The 26,963-nt window shown below is 43.3% G+C and overlaps 1 protein-coding gene across 1 annotated transcript in view; it reads left to right on the top strand.

Moving 5' to 3' along the window:
- Positions 1-26,963, top strand: part of LOC145412506 (protein grainyhead-like) — an 841,526-nt gene that overhangs the window by 713,110 nt on the left and 101,453 nt on the right. The window contains exon 9 of the mRNA XM_080282393.1: positions 16,606-16,768. Coding sequence (XP_080138519.1) covers positions 16,606-16,768 — 163 coding nt within the window. The remainder of the gene's footprint in view (positions 1-16,605; positions 16,769-26,963) is intronic.

Below are 26,963 nucleotides of genomic sequence, written 5' to 3'. Positions count from 1 at the left end.
AATTATATACTGAGAGAATGACTGTGCTCTCTCTCTCTCTCTCTCTCTCTCTCTCTCTCTCTCTCTCTCTCTCTCTCTCCATGAGAGTTCCATGAAAAGAGATCTGACGTGTGAGAGAGGTCGGCCAAGGCTGTACACTCACTCACATTTTTTTCACTCTTCCGAATGAGAGAGAGAGAGAGAGAGAAAGAGAGAGAGGGAGAGATCACATTTCGATACGGTAAATTGAACTCTTTTTATGGAGGTATGTTTCTTGCGACACATGTATGTTGTAAGATGGGTATTATCCTCTCTCTCTCTCTCTCTCTCTCTCTCTCTCTCTCTCTCTCTCTCTCTCACACACACACACACACACACACACACACACACACACACACACACACACACACACACACACACACACACACACACACACACACACACACTGGAATGCAGTAAGTATTTTGAAACAGCATCTCTGACGCCAAAAGCATCCATTCCTCTGAGCTGAACCATTTCCTCCGTTCCTGGCGTCCTTGTTTTATTTATTTTTTCCGATGTCTGGCTACTTGATTATTAAGTGCACCTGATCATTACACACAGTATTTGGCTGTTTGTGTAGTAATCTGTACAACCTGGGGATACGTAGTGATTTAGATATAGATTGTGTGTGTGTGTGTGTGTGTGTGTGTGTGTGTGTGTGTGTGTGTGTGTGTGTGTGTGTGTGTCTGTCTGTCTGTCTGTCTGTCTGTCTGCCTGTATGTCTTCCGTGGTGGCAAGGACAGACATACCCCTAACCAACAAATCACTCCACTGAACCCAGTAACGTCCCCAGTAACACATTCGAACCATGGGGTACTAGTAACACGATCTCCTAGCCTGAGTAATGGTAGGGATGTAACTAATGACTAAGGATATAATCTGTTATTTTCACGAGAGATAACAATGAGAATAACATGTATCAGATCATAGGGATAACTGTAGTCTGTGTTAAAGTTGTAAAGGCGATGAATTCCCTGACAGCACAACGTTACTCTTAATCCTTCTTTTCTGTTGTGTTGGTCGCCATTATCCGGATTCACGGTACCTTGGGAAACTCTAAACAGTAGCTTGTCTTTCCCCTCCACCCCATCTCTCCCTCTCTTCACTTTCCTCACAACTCCCTCTCTTCTCTTTTCCTCATCTTTCCCTCTCTTCATCTCTCCTTTCTATCACCTTTCCTTCGTTTATATCTCCTTCGCTTCGCCTTTCGTCAGCTTGCCCATCTCTCCTCTTTTCTTCTCTTCTCCCCTCTACCTCTCTTTCTTCCCCTCTCTTCGCCCTTCTCCATCATCTCTCCTCCCACATCTCTCCTCCCACATCTTCCTCCACATTCTCCCTCCTTCTTGCCAACATCTACCCTCCCTTCACATCTTCCCTCCCTTCACATCTTCCCTCCCTTCACATCTTCCCCCCCCTTCACATCTTCCCCACCCTTTTGTCTTCATCCCTTCCCTCCCGTGCACATACACACAGACACCTCCCCCTCCATCGCTCCCACACCTCCCGTCCTCCCCTTCTCCCCACACCTCTCCTCCATCTCTTCCACACATCCCATTTCTTCGGCGTCTTTCCAACCCCTCCCCGTCCATCCTACCCCATCATCTCGCCTCCCTTCCACCTCCCCCACCCCTTCTCCATCCCGCCGCTCCCCACACCTTCCTTTTGTGTCTCCTTGCATCCCTCCACCCCCTCTCCTTTCCACCTGCCCTGCTGCTACTTATCCATGCAAATCCCCAGTGTTCCTGGGGTATTGACTGGACATATTTCTCACCTAATAATGGGTGATAACACGACCCTCCAGCACAACCCCCAACCCGACCCTGTTCCCAAGCACAGAGAGGCAAGGGATCCAGTCTGATGCCTTCTTAACCTCCTCAGCATGATGACTTGTTTTTATTTTTTAATCATACCACCATGCCACCACCAAACGATTTTATTCAGCTTAGAGAAATTTCAGACTACAGGGGATAGATATTACCTTCTTCAATCCCATCACTACGAAAAGCCTAGACTATCTTAGGTTGAATTAAATGACCTGGAGAGAGCAGAATGCGCTATCAAATGTGTTGTTGGTTTGGTATTGACTTTATCTGTCCCTTCACTACCAGAGGTCATTCCTAACAGTGTATAATATAAACTGCTCCGTCGTAGTATTGTGATAAAGACACAGGTGACCGCCACACTACTTAGCTGGCTACTTATGGAGCAACAGGACTCCTTGTGGATGCTACCTCTGTGGGTACCGTCTTAACAACTGAGTGCCATCCTTGTCGTGGGGCTACCGTGTATACGCAGTCGCTATTATGGATATCAGAACCTACACAGCCGTTCTATTTCAGTAGCACTAACGTTGGTTCCGAGTATCACGGGAGTACTGAAGTGTTGAGTGTTAACTCCGCCACCTTGGCCTCCTACCGGCATCCTTTTATACACAGTCACATCATGAAAATGAGAGTAACTTGGCCTACTCTCCCGTTGTAGCAGCAGTTAGACTAATCCCAAGTTCTACAGTAGGAATGAAGGCGTTACTGGAGGGTGTTAAAGTCCCCTGCCTTAACCTCCTACGGGCTCCCTTGCATACGCCGTCACGATCATGCTAATTTTTATACCCGACCCCCGACCTGCCTGACGACCCTCTGCTTGGCACGTAATGAGGGAACGCCGCCCTAACCCCTTCGCTGGCCAGTACTTATTACAGAATGCTGGACGGTACTCAGGCGGGGGATAACCTTCGATATTTGTAGTTTGGTACTGCGTGACGGCCTGAATGAGAAATACACATGTTGATGTACAGTGATGAAAGGTCCGACAGCGTCTTTAGTAGTTAATAATTTTTCATGTTCCTTGAATATCTGCGTATCTTTAACCTTCGGCTTTATCCTTTGAAGAGGAAGAACAGTTCTTATTCTACTGCAGTAATTATCAGAATCATATTTTCAGCTTAAAAACCACACTGAATAATTCTCTCTCTCTCTCTCTCTCTCTCTCTCTCTCACACACACACACACACACACACACACACACACACACACACACACACACACACACACACACACACACACACACACACACACACACAAAGATATCCATGACTGGATAGACGGTCAGCAGGGAATGTCAGGTGGGATGGTGATGTATAGGTAGTGCCCGTAAATCACTGTAAATATGTCGGTCATTTATCCTGATAACATTTCAAACTATGTATCTGAAATTCCAACTGTCTATCGAACCATCTATCCTACTAACAGCTGTCTTTCTAGCCGTTTATCTGACTCCAAATATCGTTCTAGGTATGTATCGGACTTTGATCTATTTGTCTTTCTTGTACTCTGTATCTTTGCCAGGGTATCTCACAGACTGTACATCTTTCTTTGTGGCTATTCATGTATCTCAAACTATTCATTTCTCTCTCTCTCCAGCTGCTATGCATGCTATCTACCAGTCTATCTGTGTGTCGTCTCTATATAGGTACGTATTTAACCCTCTCACGATAGGAACAACGCTAGTAATTCTTTGGCGAACGCCATACGATTTCTATTCATCTGAGAGTGAGTCACAAGGAGCTTGAGGGTGTATTAACCATCTGATTGTCGAAACAACTTTTGTGTAAAATTATAGCTGATGATAGATTATTAAATTCAACTGAGAATGAGTCGTAGCAACTTTAGTATTAACTGAAATTCAAAACAAATTAAAAAAAAAAAAAAAACTTCCTCTCAGTCCCCTCAGTCTATCCCTGAACTTATCACACACTCGCATCATTATGTCCAAATAACCTGATCATAAAAATCTTCTTAAACTTTACTAGCAGCGTGAAAAAAAGGATCTTACGGCCTCCTAGACGAAGAGATCTCTATTCACTTGGGTTCTTTCATGGGATTTCTTTGAGGTATTCCTTTGTCGTGTGTTTCAAGATGCATGGAAGGTGTTGGGGAGGAATGGCGGCGATATGTTGTGTTTATCCCTCACCTTCACCCTTTCAAAAGAGGTGGGGAGGGACGCCTTCGTGTGGTGGCACCGATATAACCGAGCGGCTCTCATGCCCGATTATGCAAACGTCCCTCAGCTCCCTCCGTATCCCCCGAAAGGAGGATGGTGGACTGCAGGGCGAGAGCACTCCACTGGGTCCACGTTTCAGATGAACCTGGGAATACAACAACAACAACAAAAACGACAACAACAACAACAACAGCAACAAAAACTAACTACTACTACTACTACCCTCTCGGAACAACGACCTCTTGTTTTGGTTCATTCTTGCCTCTTCCAGACGGTTTTATTCAGCTTAGGAAAGAAATCTGTTAAAAGGTGTAAACAAGTACCAATTATACATGTCAATAAGCACACAGGTAAGTCGATTGTTCGTAGGTAAGAAACAGGTGGATATTAATGTCAGAAGATCAGTATAAAGTTCAATAGGCTGTGGATCACACTATGAGGCCAAGCAGCGAGCACGTACAATTAACGTATGATACAGTAGCAGAAAATACCATGGTGAATTAGCAAAGACAAATCATACCAGGATATGCAAGTATTATTGATCAGCACTGAGGTTTGTAGGTAGAATATTCCCACTAAGTAAATAAACGGAGTAACATTCTAAACCATTCCATTTTCTCGTAATTAAAAAGACTGAATTTGGGATGAGAATCAAAAGTGGTTCGTTTCTCTGTCCGTAAGATTTTTGTCCAACTGTGAAACATCCTTCGTAAGCTACAGTAAGTCGTCGATGCACCACACAGAATAAAATAGCAAAAGAAGCCACCGTACTGAAAAAACAGCTTAATGACTCCTGGCTCAGGTCTTCAGAGGTGCACACAACCTGGTGGAGAGGTGAGGTGAGGTGAAGTGAGGTGAGGGGAGAGGAGGCGTGAGTAATTTTCTACGTATGCTGTTTATTTATTTATTTTCTTATCGACAGAGAGTATATATATAATGTACAAGAATTTTACCGTTGACAGAAATATTACGGAAAGCAACAGGTGTTATACAGTGTTTAACTTTGCTTAGATCTTCGTCTTTTGCAGCTTATTTCTCGAAGGTCAGTGGCAGAAAAAGGCAGTGCTGCGGCTGTACATCCCTTCCTTAGGATCTTTTCGTGACTAGCACAGTATTCTAGCGTTAATCTATTGTTAAAAGTCAGCAGTGAAGATGAAGAGATGACAGTTGTAGGCCAAGTTCAAGTAAAAATAGTATCGTAAGCTTTCTAATCCACACCAAAATACCGGCCTTGGTAAGCGTGCGCCTTTGCCAGCACATCCATCTCACCTGTCTGACCAAACCATTGATTCCACTCCCAGCTTTTCTTTCGACTAACGTAAGAACAAATCCTCAAGAGACAACTTAATCAGGCCTTCAAAATGAGCAACTGATGTGTCCTGAAGATACTGTATTTTGCAGAGATAAGGTGGATAAATTTGTCCAGGCTTTATGGTGCAAGATATTGATGAGTTCGGCCCTGTCGTAGATAAATTTAGAGTCGAACAGCATTAATTGATGTGTTTTGAAGTTAGTGGAGTTTGCAGAGACAAAGTGGTTGAATTTGTCCAAGTGTGATGCAAAATATTGAAGAGTTTGGTCCTGTCCAGTATAAATTAGAGTTGAACAGCATCAGTTGACACCCAGTTCGAAGTGATTCTTTCGTAGCTGACTATTCTTCACTCGTAAGGCCATTGAAAGTATAGGTTTTAAGAGACAGCGAAGGACTTACGGCACAAGGCGCAAAAATTCTATTAGCATGGTTTATCGTTGGTCACAAGTAAAGTCCATGTGGTTTATTGATGAGGGCAGAGCGTGGTTTATTGATGAGGGGAGAGCGTGGTTTATTGATGAGGGCAGAGCGTGGGAGTTACGAGGATATTGTGAGCTGGTTTATGTGCCCTTGACTGACAACAATGGCTGGGCACACCTCGCGACGATGTTTTGTGTGTCGTGGTCAGCTCGACGCTATGCATAAAATAATAATTAAAAAAAATAAATATATGTTATAAGTGTATGGATGTAAATTATTCAACATCACAATCAGCATCAACATGAACTTTTTTTTTCTCGTGTAAGGGTGGAGTGAGATGAGATCCAGAAAAGAAGGAATATCACGAGAGAGAGAGAGAGAGAGAAAAAAAAAAGAGAGAGCGAGAGAGAGAGAGAGAGAGAGAGCGTAACATCAAGTGCAGTGAAGTACGTCAGACATTCATTCACCCGGGTGTTACTGCTGCCATTTATAACCCTCTCATGGAGTGGATAACTCTAGTAGACGATTTTATTCAGCTGTGAGCGAGTCGTAGGAGCCTGAGAATTATTGGATATTCCGTATTCCGTGCATCCCCGGTCAGGTGTCGGGTCCCGCAGTGCTGCCATCACGCTAATTAATTCACCTGAGCCAAGGGTATTGTTGGGGGAGTTGGTGTGTGTGTGTGTGTGTGTGTGTGTGTGTGTGTGTGTGTGTGTGTGTGTGTTTACCCTTTTAGTCCGATAATATTTTTTTCTAACCTTCCTATTTTCAGTCAATATTAGTCAGCTTAGGAAAAATCTCTTATCGCTAAACAGGGTAATGAAGGCTTTATCTAACTCCTCCAGCTTAAAATACCTCTCTTAAGCCCAATAAAATCGTCTGAAAGTAGCAAGAATAAAATACGTCGTTGGAGATAAAGACGTAACCTTTTTCCAGACGATTAAACTGAGACCGATGAGCTTTTACAACTGGAAGGGTTACAAACAGCATTCATATATCCCTTTAACCATCACAGGCTGCCCTATGCTGAAGAAAATCGTCTTTTAATAGTAAGAAGAGCAGTTTAGATGATACGATTTGCCAGCGTGTATAATATCTCAGACTTTAAAGGGGGGAAATAAATGAGAGACTGTATCTTGTGTTTTGCTTGTCTGAGAGATAATAGGAAACAGTCTATCATGCAAGAGAGAGAGAGAGAGAGGGAGAGAATCAGAATTTTGCGTTTAGCTTGTCTCTAGGTAATGAAAAGCAATCAGTTCCTAGACGTTTTCCTTGTATCTCTAATAACTCAACCTTCGAGGAGGAAGTGAGTGAAGAATTTTGAGAGAGAGAGAGAGAGACAGAGAGAGAGCAGAGAGAGAGTTCATATATATAATGTCTCAATATCTCACTCCTCTTGTGGTTTGCTATTTAAATGAGCATGCAAATGAGCCTACAGGTATATACATTAAGATAGGTAAATACTGGCTGGGTAAATATTGGCTAGGGGGATATTGCCTTGTGATGCATTGGCGGGACCCTTGTTTAATTAACGTGTAATCACTCATGTTCCTAACTGGCTGGGTGAGAGGGGAATTGAGGGAAGGGAAGGGGAAGGGATGGGGAGGTTGAGAGGGAGAGAGAGGAAGGGGGGACAGTAGTTAGACATACAGATAGACAATTACACGGACAGCCAGTGTTGATGAAGAGAATGAGAGAGAGAGAGAGAGAGAGAAAGGAAGGGGGAGACAGATAGGTAGACATACAGGTAGACAGTTAAACAGTGTTGATGTTGAAGGAAAGAGAGAGAGAGAGAGAGAGAGCAATAACTTCAGCTGCCAGGGTGAAGTGATGGATGGCTCCCTCACACTAGCCTCTCAGGTGGCCGGGACCTCCCTCCTTCTCTCTCTCTCTCCCCCCCTCTCTCTCTCACTCACTTAGACACTCAGAGGAAGAGAGGCATTGGTAAGCGAAAATAACTTGAACCTTTTTAGGAAATAAGTTATGTAAGAGAGAGAGAGAGAGAGAAATTGTTCCGATTTAGCGAGGAAATTGTTTAATATGGTTTCAATGAACACTATTACCAAATTACGTAATATTCGAGAAAATATCAACAACTCCATTTACGACAGGCAAAAAAAAATTATATAAAAGCCAGTTGAATATTACCTGGAGAAAAACCGGCATTGATATACTCAGGTTAATTGCTTCATAGGTAAACACGATATTAAAGATGACAAGTACGAGGACATTAAGAAAAGGGTGTGCATGTGTTTCTGTATTTTCGGTGGACAGACTACTATAGATCATTTTTTTTTTTTTTCCGTCATTTTTAGGCATGTCGGTCTCTCTCCTTCACAAATTCCCTTCTCTCACCAGCGTTTCCTCTGTCCTTTAAATAAGAGCTCCTTCACACACACACACACACACACACACACACACACACACACACACACACACACTCTCTCTCTCTCTCTCTCTCTCTCTCTCTCTCTCTCTCTATGTTAATTCCACTCCTGATTCGCCATTCGTCACACTTCGTCACACTATTAATTTATACAAGAATGTTTCAATGTTCTTATGATTTTTATTTTTGCCGCGTTGATTTGGTTTTGATCGAGTGACACAAAAAAGCAGAAATTTACCCAAACCGAATATTCAAACGATTTGTCACATATACTTGGCTCTGTAGAGATTTTAAAAGCCTATAAACTGCTCCTTTGATATATAGAAATGTGATAAGTAATTTAGTCGCATTTTTCGGTCACTGATGTTTATTATTTAGTTATGTAATTGTCGTGAGCAGTCGTTGTTTTCCGAGTCATAGGTTTCTAGTGTGGTATGTGGGACCCTTAGTAGTAAAAAGTTTCCATTCCAGGCACACCCGCGATGTTGAGAGAGAGAGAGAGAATATTTAGCATTACCTAAGAAAAATGTGAGCACCAGTATAAATAGTATTCCTTCGATACACACTTCGCTCTTGTGTTTCCTTCGGTATGGGAGAGGACTGTGTTAAGAGGGAAGACTACCATCAGAGGGGGAATAAAAAGAGAGAAGACTGGCAAGACTGGAGGAAGCCTGCTCACAGGGAAGACAATGGTAAGTGGGAAATTCAGTAAGTGTGAAGACTTCGGCAAGAGGGGAGGAAGATTGCGCTAAGAGAGGAAAAAACGATCACATGGAAGATATTTTAAGAGTGAAGACTGCGGCAAGAGAAGAGGAAGACTACGGTAAGAGGAAAGATTGCGGTCACAGGGAAAAATACAGTAAGAGTAAAAAGTGCAACAAGAAGAAGAGAAGACTGCAAGTAGAGTAAGGGAAAATTTCGATGGATGGAAGATTGCGGCCACAGGGAAAATGAAGTAAGAGTAAAGACTGCGTTAAGAGGAAGGGAAAATTACGATAAGAGGAAAGACTACGTTCTCAAGAAGAATACAGTAAGAACGAAGACTCCAGAAGAAGAGGGAGGAAGGGAGAGAGGCGGGGGGAAGACTGCGGTACGAAGATTACTGTAAAAAGGGAGAATTATCGACGGCAGAACATGATCGACATTGCGTGTGCCGGGACTGTAAATCTCGTAGACCCTTAGCAAAGACGGGGTTGGCTGGGGGTAGGATGGGGATGAGGGGATGCCAGCGTGATGACAGGGCTAGAAGTTCATCCCATACAGAAGAAGCCTTAGTTTTAAAGCCTGTCTCCTGCAGAAGGGTCATTAAGGAAGAGAAACAACTTGAGCTAAATCACAATCATCTTACAACATGACATAACAATCGAGTGCATATACAGCTCCCCAATTTTACTGGTAGGTGAAGAGGTCCCATACAGAGAGAAAGAGAGAGACCAGGAGGGAAATTAGGGTCATTCGTGGCAATAGTTCAACCCACCAATTACCCGCTTGTCTGCTCCCTCATTAGAATCATTTTTTGCAAGATATATCACTGGCATTAGCGGGGTAATTGCGGTTTTTGTGCCCCGTTGGATGGGGTCGAGGCTGGGGTACCGACAGCATCCTTGCCCCAGACATCATCGCCGCGGGAGTAAGGGGGAATCATTTTGCTTTCATTGACTCGTTTGTACTGTATGTTGCTATTGCCGTTGGCCTTAATTTGGCTCGTTTGTAATGTACGTTTCTACCTTTCATTGGGTCGTGTGTACTGTGTGTTGCAGTTTTTCTCTCATTGGCTCATTATTGTACTGTACGTTACTGTTGGTCCTTCATCGGCTCATTTGTACACAACGTTGCTACTTTGTTTTCATTGGCTCATTTGTACTGTAGGTTCCTATTTTCCCTCTCATAGGTTCATTTGTAATCTGTAGCGCTATTTTGCTTTCTTTACCTCATGTTCACTATATGTTGCATGCTGGAACAATGCATAAAACAGTGTGATGTCATCGTAGAGTTAATAACAAGTGTTTTTATTCACATTTCATTCGTACTTATTTAGTCAGTTCTTAACAGATTTTTCAGCAGTTCTTATCCAAAAAATAGTTCCTCACACTTAGTTGGACGCACCAAAATACACTAAGTTCCCGCCTAACTCACAAGCTAAAAATTTCTCCATCCCCTCCAGGTTCATTGCTCAGAAAGCCCACTGAGTTTCCAACTTCCCACCGTTTTCCCAACACATACCCAGCCTATGTAGCCCTAGTATTACCTTGTTAGCCCATGTTCCATCTATATTAATCCATGCCCCACCTTTCCCTAGCCCATGCCCCACATTTTCCTAGGCAGTGTTCCACTTTTTCCTAGTCAATTTCTCAGCTTTTCCCGATCCATTCCTTGCCATTACGCAGCACATATCCCACTTTTTACTAGCTCTGCTTTTCCTAGCCCTTTTCCCTCTGCTTCATAGCCTGAGTCCCAGGTCTTACTGACACGTGTCCCACCTCCTCCTATCTCCATGTACCATCTTTTCCTAGCTCATGCTCCACCATTTTCTAAGCACACATCTCTCACTTTGTCCTAACCCTAGTGCCGTTGATGTAAGGAAATGAATTAATGAAAAGTTAATTGGTATGAAGTTTAGTTTTAGTATTACCACGATACTGTATGCTCAGCCCTTTCATCCCAGTACTAATTTCTATCCCTTTTCCAAAATTTTAGTCAGGCTTTTCTGTCCTGTAAAATGCTAACTTTCACTGTTTTTCCTTACGTGGAATTGACGGAGGGTCTGGAGGGTGGTAGAGAAATCTGTCTGGTATACATTCTTTTTCTTATACGCCTGTAATAGGGGTACAAGTACAGTATTACATTTAGTGTTAGGGCCACACTACCTCGTCAAGACTTTATGGGGTGTGTGGCCTGTGTATCTTTGTAACTCTGTGTAACTTCTCTCTACACATACACCACCGCTTCTCAACCCACGTCCAACCATCTGGCCTGTCTCATAAATATCCATTGTCCACTTCTTGGCTGTTTTTAGCCCATTTGGCCCAGACATTCACAGCACCATCCTAGATCTCTCAACTATAGCCTTTCACCCCTTCTTGTCGAACGCCCTTAAGGTGGGTAGGATGAAGAGATGTTGCCATACCCTCTGTGGTATGAGAGAGGGAGATAGTTTGGGAGCCTTATAATTTGATCCATGTAAGGACTTCGATCTGATGCTAATTTAGACATTGCACTGTCAGTTGCAGGTCACCTTGCAAGGAGGGGCCCACTTTCGACCCATTTCTCTCCATTTCGGTCTTTCGATCCAGGTGTTCGGTCCAGAGATATGAACTTAACACCCTACAGACCAGACACCTATTCGACGGTCGCGTAGTGGGCAGATTTTGCGTGTAATGTTAAAGCTTTCACTAAGAGAGAGAGAGAGAGAGAGAGAGAGAGAGAGTGTGTGTGTGTGTGTGTGTGTGTGTGTGTGCGTGTGTGTGTGTGCGCGAGAGAGAGAGAGAGACTCATCTCTTTGCATGATTCTAGCCATTTTTACAGTAATTAGAGTTCGTGCTCAGAGTCAGTGGTGTGGCGCAGTGCTGGCTGCTGCCCGGCCTGCTGTGTGGTGTGGTATGGTGTGGTGTGAAATTGCATGGTGTTGCAGTTTGGTGTGGTGAGTGGTATGCGGTGTTATGTGGTCTGGTATAGTGTGGTGCGGTGTGGTGGTGTGGGCTGAGGGCAAGGCGGCTTGAAGTGACTTTTACTGGCTATCTGATGGCTGGAATGGTAATTACTCTCTGATTGGCCTCGCAAAGGTTTCGGCTCGGGTAATGAGGGATAATTAAAATTGCATGATTTCCTCTGCCCCTTATAATTAAAAACGGCTGTCGAATCAGGGTGAAATTTGGATGTTAGGAACGAAAAATGCAGCAAGAGTTGAATGCAAATAAGACGTTCGGCCTGATAATAGATTTTTAGGGATCATGGCGTAGAGAGAAAATCTTACCGACACTGCACAGTCATCATCGTAAATGTGGCTCAGAGGAACACACACACACACACACACACACACACACACACACACACACACACACACACACACACGAGAGCTGAGGGTTATGTTTGAGAAGTAGTGGAAAGTCTCTGTCTCTCTATATCTTAATCAGTCAATCTATCTATCAGTATCTATCCATCTATCTGTATCTGTCTGTCTGTCTTACTGTCTACCTGTTTGTCTGTCTGTCTGTCTGCGTGCCTGCCTGTCTGTCTGTCTGTCTATTTATATGCATGGAGAGAGAGAGAGAGAGAGAAGGAGGGAGGGAGGTGATGGAGGGAGGGAGAGAGAGAATTTTCCCCAGGTTCCCAGGTATTAATGCAGAGAGCCGGAGAACAATATATGGATCAATTCAACGTATTATCCAAATTACCACTGCCTTAGGCCCCTCAAGGGTAGCAGATGCAGCCCACAGCATCTCTACATCACAGGTTTCCTGATGTCCGAGTTTTTTTCTTTTCTTTTTTTGTGGTTTCAGGATTACAGACTGAGAAAAGCGAATCGCAAAAAAATCATTATTTAGAACAAAAGGGAAAAAAAAAGAGTACGCAGCATTATCATTTGAACCTCTTACTATATTTTACTTTTACATTTTAGTTTTATTATTTTTCTTGTTATTTTCGAATGTTAGAGAATTCATCGCTAAAAAAACATTTGCACTATGGGATTATAAGAACAAATAAATAAACAAACTGGTCAGAGTTAAAACCAACCTCCGCCGATCGAGTAGATTATTTTTCAATTTAAGGTTTTGATAATGGATGGGGGAAGCTTTGTTGAGATCAAATAATGGAGGGTCTTATTAGGCCAGATGTTATTTTTCAACTTTTCCACAGCAATATGAAAAACAAGATAACAAAGAGCCATTTCAAGATCCTCTCTCGAAATGAACGGATCTTGAATATGGCTCTCTCTAATCTTGGTTTTGTTGTTTTTTCTTGGAGGGAACGGTTTGCGGGGTCCTGGTTTTTGGTTCCTTCTTCCTTAAAGTAAAAAAAAAAAAACATATAGGCACCACTCATACAAATAAATATTTACATAATATAGATCTGAAACCAGAGCAGAAGGTTACCAATCGTGTTAATAACTACTTGTTTGCATCCGTTGACAGAGGCGTTAGCTTGGCACAAATATACAGCACTGAATGCGAGGAAATTACCTTGATCCGTTGGTGGCCAGACCCTGTGATTTGAATATTCATTAATTGCGTAGATTCTCGCCCCGGGCCTCATTGGTATTCAGCGCTAAAAGTCCCATATTGTGGCTACCCGTCTAGCAGGCAGGTAGGCCAGATAGCGACCGTATTCTTCAATTATTTCGTGGCGGCACCCATAATTTCCAGTGATTGGTGTAGTGCGGTTATGAGGAAATACGGGCAGACTCCATCCTGGGTGGGAGCTGGGGATTCGCATGGACTCCACGCGTACACTTCAACTTCCACTTCAGTACGATGTCCTGTTGTTATTTTATTCTTTGCTCTTTCCAGACAAATATATTTATCGTACGGAAGACTTTTCCAACTGGGGGAATTAGATATAGCCTTCACAGACCCCCTCCAGTGCGAGAAGCCTATCCAAACTCCAATCACAACATTTGGAGGGAGCAACAGTTTACGTAGAAGTAAATCATTGGGTTCAGAGAGTTTATGAACACCATTATTCTGGGTAACATATAATCATTGTAGCGTTAAAAAAAAATCCCAGAGTTTCTTTTCCTGTATTGGTCTTATTAACATTTACAGTAATATTGAATCTAGAATTATTAGATGTTACAAACTTGGCATAATTTTGAGTAATGTGTTGTTCCTTGAGAATATCCTTTTTTGACAAGAGATAATTATAGTTACGCTTCGTCACACAAAAATGGCCATGGAAAAAAAATTATGTCCGAGCAGAACAAGAGGTGAGGGGCGGCCACGCGAATTTTATGTTTCATTATCGGCCGCAAAATATGGAATTATCCAACGGGGGGATCGTGAGAGTTCATCACAAATTTTACTCGTGAATGTCGTCACCCAACAACTTCATTTCTCAAGGTGCTCGCCGGCCCATTCCACGGCTCCTTACGAGTAATAAAGTCCTGATAAGTATTTTGAATGGTCACGAAGGAGCATTACCGCCCCCGCTGAGGCAGTCACGGTGTGTGTGTGTGTGTGTGTGTGTGTGTGTGTGTGTGTGTGTGTGTGTGTGTGTGTGTGTGTGTGTGTGTTAGAGAGAGAGAGAGAGAAAGAAAGACAGGTGGAATAGGGTATAATACTTCCATGGCCCACCCAACTCCTCCCTCACCCACCCTTTCCCAAACGCTCCCTTCCCACATGCATACCTACATGCATACATATATACGTACGTACACATGAGAGAGAGAGAGAGAGAGAGTCACCTAAAACTGTGAGTTAATGAATCTAATGTACATTAGCGTGCTTTTACCAAAGCAAAGTGTTCTCAAAAAAGTTTCTCCCCACCACCATCCCTCATTGCTCCCCTTTATCTCCCCTTGTCAGCCAGCGAGGATGATAATGGCCAGTATCTGTTGGCCTGTTAACGACACACTAAATCACTCATCACTTCTGCTGAGAGTGACGCGCCGCATCACTCTTACAGATATCCCGACATTTCTAAACTGTCACCAATGCTCTTAGCACTCTGAATCCGGGCGACATCCAGTTTATATTACTATTTCTACAACCAGACGAGTTTTTTTTTTTTTTCAGTTCAGGATGGGTATATTAAGGCTCTGTTTAATTTCTCCATTTTGAAAAGTTTATTCTGAGCTAGAGAAAATCACTAAGCAGATGGGGAAAAAAAAAATACGTAATGGAACCTAAAGGTGTTATCTCTTGCCTTCTCCACCTGATCTGACTCTGCAAAGGAGAGGATTTAGAGCTGAAAGGGTTGGATAATAGTCTTCATTAACCCCTTCGTTAAACTACATCAAATTGAGTGTAAAGGGGTAGAAAAAGACGTCATTGAAGGGACTGAGAGAGCCGATAATCTGCTTTTTGTCTCCCTCTTACGTGTTGGACTGGATCTGTGTCTCTTTGCTTGCATTACTTGAATTCCTTTACGTACCTACACTTAGGGTCCTATCATAATTGGCTTGGTAGATTTCCTGACACTTCTTTCTTTGCGATTTATTCTGCACTTGCCACCACAAAATTCTCTTGTGTGTTATTGATGCAACGTACAGTATGTCGATTTTTAAGACGATCTGAATAACATACTAGAAAATGTACTGTAGTACGCAAAATAAATCGCCAAGAAAGAGGTGCCACGTAGCCTCCTATCCCTTCAAAAATACTGCGCCAAATCTTCCTTAACATGTGTTGCCACCTAGATGGATCTTTCACTAACTTTCCACCTAGACATATAACATCAGAGAGAGAGAGAGAGAGAGCATGCCTGCCTGCGTGTTTGGCTGGAGAAATACCAGGTCTCTTTTATCTTAGGAAATTTAGCAGACGAATGCACTGAGAGGTAGGAATTCTGTAATATTGTCTGCTTCGGTCCTTGCTACCTCCAGACGATTTTATTCATCTTAAGGTAGACTTTCCAAACTGGAGAGGTTATATATATAGCCTTAATTAACTCCTTCACTAAGAGAGATCTTTAGGGATTGACTTAAATTGTCTGGAATAAGCACGATTAAAATACAACAATACGTCTTTGTAGTTCAGGGGTAAGGCTAACTTTTGTCCCTGAATATACAGCATACCCCTAATCTCACCCCCACCTCCTTCTCCTCCTCATCTGTACATCATATTCTTAATCTCACCTCCTCCTCCTCCTCCTCCTCCTCCTCCATTTGTACATCATATCCCTAATTTTACCTCACCTCCTCCTCGCATCGTATCCCTAGTCTCACCTCACCTCCTCCTCCTCATCTGTACACCATATCCCTAATCTCACCCCCACCTCCTCCTCGCTTCTCATCTCCACAACCTACGCTCATACCCATCCATTTCTTTAACGCACGAGTGGCTTCTTTCTCCCTCCGAAACATGATGATGATGTCAGAGTTCCTGAGTTCCCTAGAAAAGTGGATGGTTTGGCTTCATACGCATCTTTGTAACGACAGACTTTTTTCGTTTTGTGCTAAACTGAGGTATATGTGTGTGTGTTTTTTTTATTTGTCTTAACAGCGAGTGTTTCTCTTCCTAATGCTTGTATTTAGGTGTTGCCGCAGTGGTTGCCTGTCTCTGCTTTTGCACTGTATGTATGTATTTGCATGCCAGTTTACAGTTTTTTGTTTTAAAGTATGTCTGTGTCTAACCATTTCCTTATGATGATCAGAAATTCGCAGTCACCAGTGGAAAATAGAAAAAAAATCGTATATCTATAGTGTTCTCATGATCAAATTGCCAGCATGTTTTCAAGATTCGCTGAAGTAAATACGGAGAAAATAGTCTAAACCCAAACTCATCCCTTGCTTCTTCTGCGCCTTCCTCAGATTCAACCAGTACGGCTTCAAGTACCACCTGGAGACGCCCATCTCGACGTCCCAGCGGCGCGAGGACGACCGCATCACCTACATCAACAAAGGACAGTTCTACGGCATCACACTCGAATACGTCCCTGATCCGGAGAAGCCGCTCAAGTCAGGCACGGTCAAGGTAAGTAAACTGCAGATTTCTATACTCTGTTCACTGTATATTGGTTTAAAATTGGTGTCTCTTCGTCTTCGTTGTTGAGCTGTTGCAAGAGATTAACATTAGAACTTGGTAATGATCAGGAAGTGCTATGGAAAAGATGAACAGCCGAGTAGTGCCGTATTTTATCACTGAGTTACGGGATTATGCTGCAAAAGGACGAATATATTACAAAGTTTTGTGTGTGTGTGTGTGTGTGTGTGTGTGTGTGTGTGAGAGAGAGAGAGAGAGAGAGAGAGAGAGAGAATATCTATACCGGTTTGTATTGGTAAAATTAGGTCTCGATCTTCTCATATATACTTGCAACTGTTAATGGAAAATAAGGTTAGAATAATGGATATGATACCTATGATAAGGTGTGTTGGTCGCCTTCTCAGTGCCTTAAACAAACACACATATCCTTTGTTTATGGAAAGTTCGTCCCACCACATTAGTTACTTTGGCATGATAGTGAGTTCCCTATGTGTGTTTGTCCCTCTTCTTTATTGTTTTTTTTATACCTCAAGGAACCAAGGTCACTTCCATCACCTGAGCATTACGTTATGTTTGTGTGAAATTCAGTGAGCATTAGTGATAAGGTAGGAATCAGTCTCCTTAGTTACTAATCAAATCAGCCCTCCAATCTGACTCTACTTGGCCATTAACTGAGCTGCTGACAGGTGCTACCGATATTCATTAGCCTTACGAAAGTCTGCTATAGGCGTTTCTTAATAATAATAGAATAATAATAATAATAATAAAAACAGGGCGTCAACGTGCTGGTGGGTTAATTTCTCCGTAAGCATATGTTATACTAGGCACATCCAACAAAAAAATTACACCGTGAGGGTAGAAACACAACACCTTAAGTCTTAATGGAAACCAGACACTGACACTGGTGATGTGGTGAATAAGAAAATGTATGACCATATATGCGTGGGAATATTACTCAGGTATCTCGTTTCATCACATTTATTCATTATTCATTTCTCGGGGTTTATTTTCTCTCTATTTTTGTAGACTTCATCACGGTGGCTTTTTTTAATTTGATCGTATTCTTGTTACCTCCAGACGATTTTATTCAGGTTAGAAATGACCATGTTAGAGAGAGAGAGAGAGAGAGAGAGAGTTGAAGATTCTGTGGGAGGGAAAGTGATTGTAGGGGAGGATTAAATGTGACTGTCATGTTGTAAGGTTAGATCTGAGTTGTTCTTGGAAGCGGGCACTTAAAGAGAGAGTTAGACTGAGGGAGACAAGAGAGTGAGAAATCAGGACGGGTGAAAGCGGGTAGATATGGGAGTGAAGGAAGCAGTTGACTTTTTATTAAGGATTACTTTCGACTTAAGAAAATCGTGTGGTAAAAGATAAGATAATAATTCCAGGTATACTGATAGCAGCGAAAGGGGCACAAGAGGTAGATATATTTTTAAGCCTTGGACTGTCAGGATTTCTCACAGTTGATCAAATTCTTCTGGTGTTAGCGTGAATAAAATACCCAGCTTAACCACCTGCCTCATCCTTCACCCACATAAACCTGTCTCACTCCCTTCCCCCAGATACACCCACTCACTCACCCACTCGCCCTCTTTCTTACTCACTTGTCTCCTCCCTCACTCCAAGTTCCCTACTCATCAACACGCACCCTCCTCATCCAGTCACCCAAAAGTCCCTCTCTCAGTTCATTTTCTCACCCGCGTCCATATCTCCAAGACTCATCCTCCACTGTCTTTCTAAATCTTTCTCTTCCCTTCATTTTTTCTTTCTCACTCACCTTCTCCTAATATACTTGGTTGTAAGGTGTGTGGATGGTGGATATTCGTGTAGATGTGGAGTAGAGTGTGGGTGAGGGAGTATGTGCGTGAGGGAGTTAGTGGGTGAGGGAGTATGTGGGGGAGGGAGTATGTGGGTGAGGGAGTTAGTGGGTGAGGGAGTATGTGGGGGAGGGAGGGGGTGGCAGGTGGCTCTCACGACTATCGGTGGCGGGAAACTGGGTCTGGTCGCCCTTGCGGTCACCCGGGAACCCAACCTCTGATTGAGTTTTTATTTTTCATTGTTATCATGCACGCCAGAGGTTATATGACGGTTCGGGACACACTCTGACCTAGCTAGTTAGTTTATCTCTTTTCTCTAACTTGGCCTAAAATTTCCATCTCCATCATGAATGCTTCGTTGTTGCGATAGATTACTTCTAGAATATAGTGATAGTCACGAAGAGGTGCTGTGGAAAGGATGGAAAGCCGTAGCATTATGTAATTCTGCTACTGAGCTTCGTGAAATAAGCAGCAAAAGGACGAAAATCTGGGTCAATTTACGGTAAAAGAATTAAGAGTAATGCTGTCATCAGTCGAGGGAGACAACTAATATGATTCACAGGACAAGTTTTCTCATCGTTTGGAATTGTGCTGCAGTTTATTATTTATTTTGGCTTTTCTTTATTTATTTTATTTTTCCATATTTTTGCTTTAGAGAGTCACAGAATATGGTTTTAATAGGTTTTGCACTGTGCTATAATTGCATTCCTCTTCATCGTGTAATGGGAGATTCACAGAGCAACCAGTCTGTTAGTAGTGAATTTTATTGAAGTTTTCCTCTTTTTCTTTCCATTTTAGGAGAATTTTGGAGGAATGATTCGGAATGATTCTGTTGGTTTTTAAGTGGCACTGCAGGGACCCTTTTTTTCCCCATTATGCTCATACGTTATATACATTAGTACGCATTGAACCTTCAAACGTGTGCTCAGGGTTCTACCTTACGTTCTTTGTGAGTGTGTCGTGCTTAGTAGTGGTGATTTCTGCGTGATCTTATCGTACCACCCTCGTAGTCCCTTCCGTACTTTTTTTTTTTTTTTTTATTCTAGGCACCTTCAGCTTAGGGGAGACTTTTCGAACTGGGGAGGTTAATTACAGTCTTCATTACCTCCTTGACTACTAAAAGTTTGCCTTTAAAAAAAATAATAAAAGTGGTAGCAAATAAGAAACAGAATAATATACCATTGGACTGTAGGGAATGGGAGTCTTTTCACACAGTCGACTCGCAGGACACGGCGTTTTTACATTAATCACTTCATATATAAAGTTTATTAGACAGAGTAAGATACGTAATTTTAATCGTCGCTGTTTAAAGGGTCATAGAGATAACTTTTAACAGCACCACGCTCAACGGAACACAGCCAAGAGACGGACAGTTCCCACCCACTAACGCTGAGGATTAGGTTGCCACGGCCCTCACTCCCATCGTGTTTACATAATTAGAGAGAGAGAGGGAGAGAGACGAGCATAACATCAACTGACACCTCCAGAACATGACTGACACACACACACACACACACACACACACACACACACACACACACACACACACACACACACACACACACACACACTTAAATGAACGAAATGGGCTTTGATTGGGAGTCGTAAAGGCGTTGAGTGGGATGTGAGAGAACAATAGGCCTTCGTGATGATCCGCGTGGTGGAAGTGTGGCACCTCACCTCTCACCACTGACATCAGCTTGAACCATTGACATCACTCCCCTCTCATCACCCCTCACGTCAACCCATACATCACATCGGCTTGAACCATTATCACCCCTCACGTTACCTTACACGTCACTCATTACCCCTCATACTACCCCTCTCCATTGACATCAGCTTGAACCCTTGACGTCACTTTTTACCTTTGATGTCACCCTCTACCCTTCACATCGTTAATTCTCGGTCTTGATATGACTCTTGTGACATCGCTATTCGCTCGTGACAGCATCTTGACACCATCTCTGATGTAACATCTCGCCCTGTCGTCACCCCACCCTTCTTGACATCACCCTTACCCCCTGACATCACCTCTGAAGTCACATACTGCTTCACCCTCACCACGTGAAGGGGTTAATCACTTCGGTCTAATGACGCATTTTTTTCTCGCCACCTTCAGACGATGTTGATCAGCTTAGAAGGTTGTCGAACTGGAGGGGTTTAGACACACTCTTAATCCATGTAATTCGAGAGGTCTTTTTCAATCTGAATAAAATTGTCTGGAGGTAGCAATTATAAACTGCAAAAATGATGTTACCGTGTTGAAGTAGCTCACGTCAACTCTCACTGACAGAAAAAGTCTATGCCAAAAAAATAATAACAATAAAGTTGTAGTGTATAAGGGTTAATGTCAACCCTCACTCCTGACATGACCTCTGACCTCTGCCTCTCACACATGACCTTACCATCTCTCACCAGCCACCCCTGTCAGCTCCCTACCTCTGACCTATCACCTTTTAATGTCCTCCCTACCTACCTCCCCTCCCTACCTCTCCAAGAACCATCCCATCCATCCATCCCATCTGTTCACCGATTTACTCTTCCTCCCTCCTCTTTCCCACCCTCATGTCTCCCTCCTAGTTTGTCATACTGCTTATCCAGACTCCCCTCCCACTTCTCCCCTTCATCCCATCCCATCACCCAGCCTCCTCTGTTCCTCCTCTCCCGTTCCACACCAGTCCACGTCCTTTCACAGTTGTTCCCTCCCTTCCTTTCACCCTCCCATCCCTACCATCCTCCCCATTTTCTCCCTCCCCCCTTTTACATTTCCTTTTCTGTCATCTCCCTATTTCTCCCACCGAGCTTTCCATTTCCTTTCTCAGTTGTCTCCTCCCTCCCTCCCACCCTTCCTTCCACGTAAGCCTCCTCATTTTTTTTTTTCTGTCATTCCCTTCCCAAATTCAACTTCCTCATAGTCTTCTTCCTGCCATTTTCCATACGTGTCTTCCTCATTTTCTCCCTTCTTCCCTCCCCATATCCATCATCCCCCGCTCATCCCTCTTCTTTTTCCCCGTTCCCACCCTTCCCCTTCCTTCTCCCATCTCATCCTAGCCTCCCCATCTTCCCCCTCCCCCATCTTCCCCTCCCTTTCTTATCAGCCTTCCCATTCTCTCCCTCCCATACCTGCCTTCCACTGCCCCAGCCCTCACCCCCTCCTCCCCTCCCATCCACGTCGGGTGAAGGGCGTGAGTGTAAGGATGAGTCGGGTGTCATTCCATTCCTTTCTCTGTTGCAATCTGACATTTTATTCGGCGGGGAGGTCAGGGGGACGTGGGGCTTCGTGAGGGGAAATGGTCGGGCGTAAAAAAGAAAAAAAGAGAAAAAAGAGAAAGAGGAAAAGAAAAAAGTAGTGAGATCTTATGTTGGTCAAAGGAAAATGCGAATTGGTAGGACTTAATTAAAATATATTCATTGTTATATAGTTACGGGACAGTCATGCTAATAGTAATGGAAGTGAGGATGGTGGTGATTATTGTGGTTTGTATAAGTAGGATATTTTGTGTGTGCCTTAGTTATGAGTTCCGGACCCAAACCGTGCCAGATATTTTAAGGGGATGCTGATTGTATATCCTCTCATGTGCTAGCATATGTTTGACCTCTTTTCGTTCATCCCAGTGACACGCATACACGCACACACATATCGCATTTTCACCTGTTGCCTCCACTAGACACACCTTCCATATTCACACTTAACCAGCATGAGGAAGGGTCAGTTCTGGCTATCACTGTCCCTCAGTAATGAAGGTTCAGTAAAGAAGGTCCAGTCCCACAGTTTACCCCATACGGACAGATACAGAGGGAGATTCAGCTTAAGCCCGGTGAAGGACTGCCAAGGAAGCGTAGGTCATGCTTTTACGACTTCCATAAAAAGGTGATCTAGGGCCCCCGGTCAGACCCCACGCTTCAGACATATAAATTTTTGAGCCACTCTTTTACGAGACGACGAGTGAGCACCCCGGCCAGATACCGACCCTGGCGCAGAGTGATTTTATTTTTCATTTTATTGGTTTGTTTTTGGGTATGGGGGTAGTGGAGTTTGTAGTACATTGGAAGCCTTTCATTATTCATTGTGTAGCTCTTTTAGGTCTATATATTTCACTGTTTTTACTGTTGGATTTGGTCATTCATGGAGGTAACGCGATACATTTGGCATTTTTTTAGAGGGATGGGGGAACTAGAGCTCTGCAAACTTCTTTATATTACCTGTGTTCTTCGTATAGCGCTGTACAGTATATTTCGTGTTAATAATACTGGATATGGTCACTGATGGAGGCAACGCAATCTAGTTTGGCTTTGCAGCGTCATCGTTCGGTCCTAGACAGAATGGAAAGGCTTTGAGTTGGGTATATCTCGGTTCCAAATGACGATGTTGTCCGCTACAGCAATAAAAACTGAGTACGCGAAGGTGTAAGAGGTGTAAGCAGGTCCATTATTTTTTACTGTCATTTATGGAACACCTGTTAGTGATACATGCGATTAGCCTGCATCCCATATCACAGCGTAGTTAGCAGTGATACAGAAAGGTCAGTTGTGTTCTGTAATCAACATAGGCTTCAGAAATTATCGTCAAAAACATGCCGGCTGTCCACCCATTTGCGGTCTCAAGCTTTCATAATACAGCGCTTATTGCTCTCTTGGCGTCTGGTGGTATAGTGGTTGGAACGCCCCAGTCGGAGTGCTCATGGGTTTTATCTCAGTGAGATAGAGGTTTTTCAATCTCTTAATGCCATCAGGGGTCAAGGCTAGTCGTCTGCCCTTACAGACTAAGAATGGTATACTGTCATCGGTTGATGAAGCTCCCTAACACCTTTCCCTAAGGGATTTATTGTTTACAACACCTTACTGTCCTCTTCTGTGTTACGTACATCCTCCCAATATAGCCAGCCTGCATAAATTACTTACAAAAGGATATTAGCCAGCCATATCTAGAAACAAGTCGCTGAGGAAGAGGTGTTTGGGATCTTCCGTACTCATCGAGAATAAGGGCCTGAGTGGCTCTCTCTGGCCCCTACGTCTCGAAGTGGATTTTTTTTTTTTTTTTAATTTATTTATTTTTTTTTTTTTAACTATCATCTGGCCCATCTCTTTCGCGTCTCTCCCGCCTGCGTCTCTCAGGGTGCTTTCCATGGGCGTACGTGACCGGCGTGCGAAGTGCCGGTAATTTTGCTTCCAGGTAAATTATAAGTGTGAAAGCTTTATGTGTTGATGGGCAATATTCTTTAGGGAGCTGTTGGTATAATTTGGTGGCTGGGTCTTCGTGTCGTTAGTAAATTTCAGCCCATGCCGTTGTTGGTATGTGAAGAGGTAATGAAAAACACTTCCTTACATCATTATCTTTTTTCGTAAGATAATCGTGGTTAATATTATGTACACAGGCTTAGTAAATTAACGAAAAAAAAGCCTTTCCTTGCATCGCTATCTTTGTTGTTGGATTATTCGTGGTTAACATTACCTGCACAAACTAAATTCACGGAACAGCCAACTAGTGTAACTTACGGTTGACTTACAGTATAGTGTAGACGCCTATAAAGTTTTTGCACGTACAGTCACCTCGTAAGTTTATCAGTTCATGTACTAAATATAAAGCTGGAGAACTTTAACTTCGATTTACCGCTGCTTCTTATACCAGCTGTCCAACAAGGTGGCATTACAATATTCAGTGTCAGTTTTCATGGGTCGTATTTATTTATTTATTTATTTATTTATTTGAGTCTTATTTCGAGATAAAACTGAGACGGCAAAATGATAGTCTGCCTAGATATCCCTTGTGCAGTGGATAGGCCATGTTCTTTCATCATTGCTTTCAGTATTATCAGATGCCTTATCCTGTACATCATACCAGCTGTTGATGAGATAGTGTTATTGTCTCATGTTTAATACTTAACGTCTGAAGATGTTCGTGATTTTTGCTAACAATTTACAATCTCTTTCGGCAACATGGGGAGGAAACTGCATATACTATCATAATGTGCCTCACAGACTGCACACTCTTCTTTCATCGCCGGCGCTGACATTTATAACTTAGTAGCCATTTGCAATATTTCAACTTTACGATGCAAATCAAATTAACAGAAGCAAGACTGGAGAGGCGGCCCTGCATATACCACGGACAGGGTGAGAGTGAGTCATAGGAGCTTGAGGGTTAATGGAAGCTGGGTGTAGGGGCGGTCATGCATCCACGACTCCTCTGTGTTGTTCATGCAATCGATTTCGATTTCAAAATGCTAAAAAAAAATGTATAGGGAAATAATAAGCTCGAATATGCAAACTATATTATTATGGAATCGCCAGAAAGCCTCCAAACTTGACAGGAATACGACTCTGGTTCGTAGTCTTGTCGGATAAGGAGGCTCCCTAGCACATCTTCCTCAGCGATTTATTTTTGGATTTCGCTGGTTAATATCCTTTTGTTCGTTATGTATGCAAGGTATGGCGATATTGGAAGTATTTACTGTATATACCACATAAGGGGACAGTAAGATGTAATATGCAACACAAATCGCTTAGGAGATGGTGTTAGGGAGATTCGAGAATACGGGACTCTATCTCATAGGTATATACAAAAGGGAGTAAGAGAGCTAGAGGTAAGTTACTTTATCCCGGCCACTGACCCAAAGACGCTGAGTGTTGATGAAGAGGGTAGAGGGGTGTGGCTGTCTTAGCACTCCATTTCCTTAGTTACCCGCATCCTTCCTCCTCTCACCTCCTCCCTCCCTCTCTCTCCCCCTCCCTCCCTCTGTCCCTTTTCATAATTAACCCCTCCACCCCTTCCTTTTCTCATCCTCACTTCCCTTTCTCACTCCCTTTCCTCAGTCACGCCCACTCCCTTTCCTCCATCTCCTCTTTTCATTTCTTATTTTACCTTTTCTTCCCTTCTTCACTCACTCACTCGCTCCCTTCCGTCCATCCTTCTACCTTACCTTTCTTCCACCACACCCTTTCTTTTATGCTTCACCACCCTGACTTCAATCTTCCATCCACCATTCCCATTTCTCCATTATTTCCTCTTTCTTTCCCCTCTCACTTCTCCTCCCCCTTTCTGATATCTGTTTCCTCTCACTCTTTCTTCTGTCCCTCCTCCTCCATTTCCTCGTCGTCTCTCCTGCCTCCTTCCTTTTTCATCGCCCCTTACTCCTCTCCCTTTCCCCCTCTCCGCATGTCTCTTCAGTCTTTCCTTTTCTCCCTCCATCTCCCATTTCTTGCCGCCCCTCCCTTCCTTTCTTCTGTCCAACCTCCTTTCCAGTTCCATTTCTTTTCTCCTTCCTCCATTCCTCTTTTTCTCGCCCAACTCCTCTCCCTTTTTCCCTTCTCCGTCTGCCTCCTCCACCTCCCCTTTCTCTCCCTCCCTCCCATCCTTTCTTTTGCCCCTCCACCTCTCCAGTTCCGCTTCTTTTCTCCTTCCTCCCACCCTCTCTTTTCCTCGCCCTTCACGCCTCTCCCTCTCCCCTTCTCCGTCTGCCTCCTCCTCCTCTCCCTTTCTTCCTTCATCTCCCCTGTCTCCCCCTCTCACCATGGCGAGCAGTGTTATCAAACAAGTCATTATAGCGGGCGTGTTGAGTCCCGCGCCGGCCATCATTATGCCGCCAGAATATTGAGCAGCCCTGATGAACGAGGCCACGACGGGAGTTGTCACATACACTCCTTAAGTCCAGGGAGGTGGGGGACAGGGAGGGAAGGGGGAGGAAGAGAGAAAGAGAGAGAGGGGAGGGGGGCGGGTAAAGGAGAAAGAGAGGGAGTGGGAAGGATGAGCTGGTTAGTAACAGGGAAGGATAGGGAGAGGGAAGAGCAGGTGTTGTCACCCAAAGTGTCAACTCTTGGGAAGCTGGACAAATGTTGGGATAAGGAGAGAGAGAGAAGAAGAAGAAGAAGAAAATGTAAAAGACGCCAAACACTAAAAGTGTTTAAAAAAGAGTGTTCGATTTTTTATTCCCTTACTTAATCTCCTAAAGCATATCCTCGGAGGTGTAAAGATAAGAGGGACATTTATGGCGTTGATTGCATTACAGAATCGTCTTATCGCTGAACATGATGCGCATTGCCGGGGAAACGACGGCTTGGGGAAGTTCTGTGCCCCTTCTCTGCCAGGACCTTTACTGTTATTATTATTATTATTATTATTATTATTATTATTATTATTATTATTATTCCTCATGTTCTACGCATTTTACTCTAACTTGGTCTATAATCGCCACCTCTCCATCTTGAATACCGAGTTGTAACAGTAGACGGCAGATTCTTTTTACTTTAACTCTGTCTTAAGCTTCCTCCTTTCCATTTTGAACGCCGAGTTGTAACAAAATATTAAAATTAGAATATTACTGTCATAGAAGTGCAACTGAAAAATTATGTAAAGCAAGGGCGCTGTCTCC

This window comes from Coenobita brevimanus, chromosome 93 (genome assembly GCF_032717465.1).
Source record: "Coenobita brevimanus isolate Jiangsu-jjx chromosome 93, ASM3271746v2, whole genome shotgun sequence".
Taxonomy (NCBI): Eukaryota; Metazoa; Arthropoda; class Malacostraca; order Decapoda; family Coenobitidae; genus Coenobita; species Coenobita brevimanus.
Note: the sequence above shows the minus strand (reverse complement) of the source record. Positions and strands in the feature narration are given on the sequence as shown.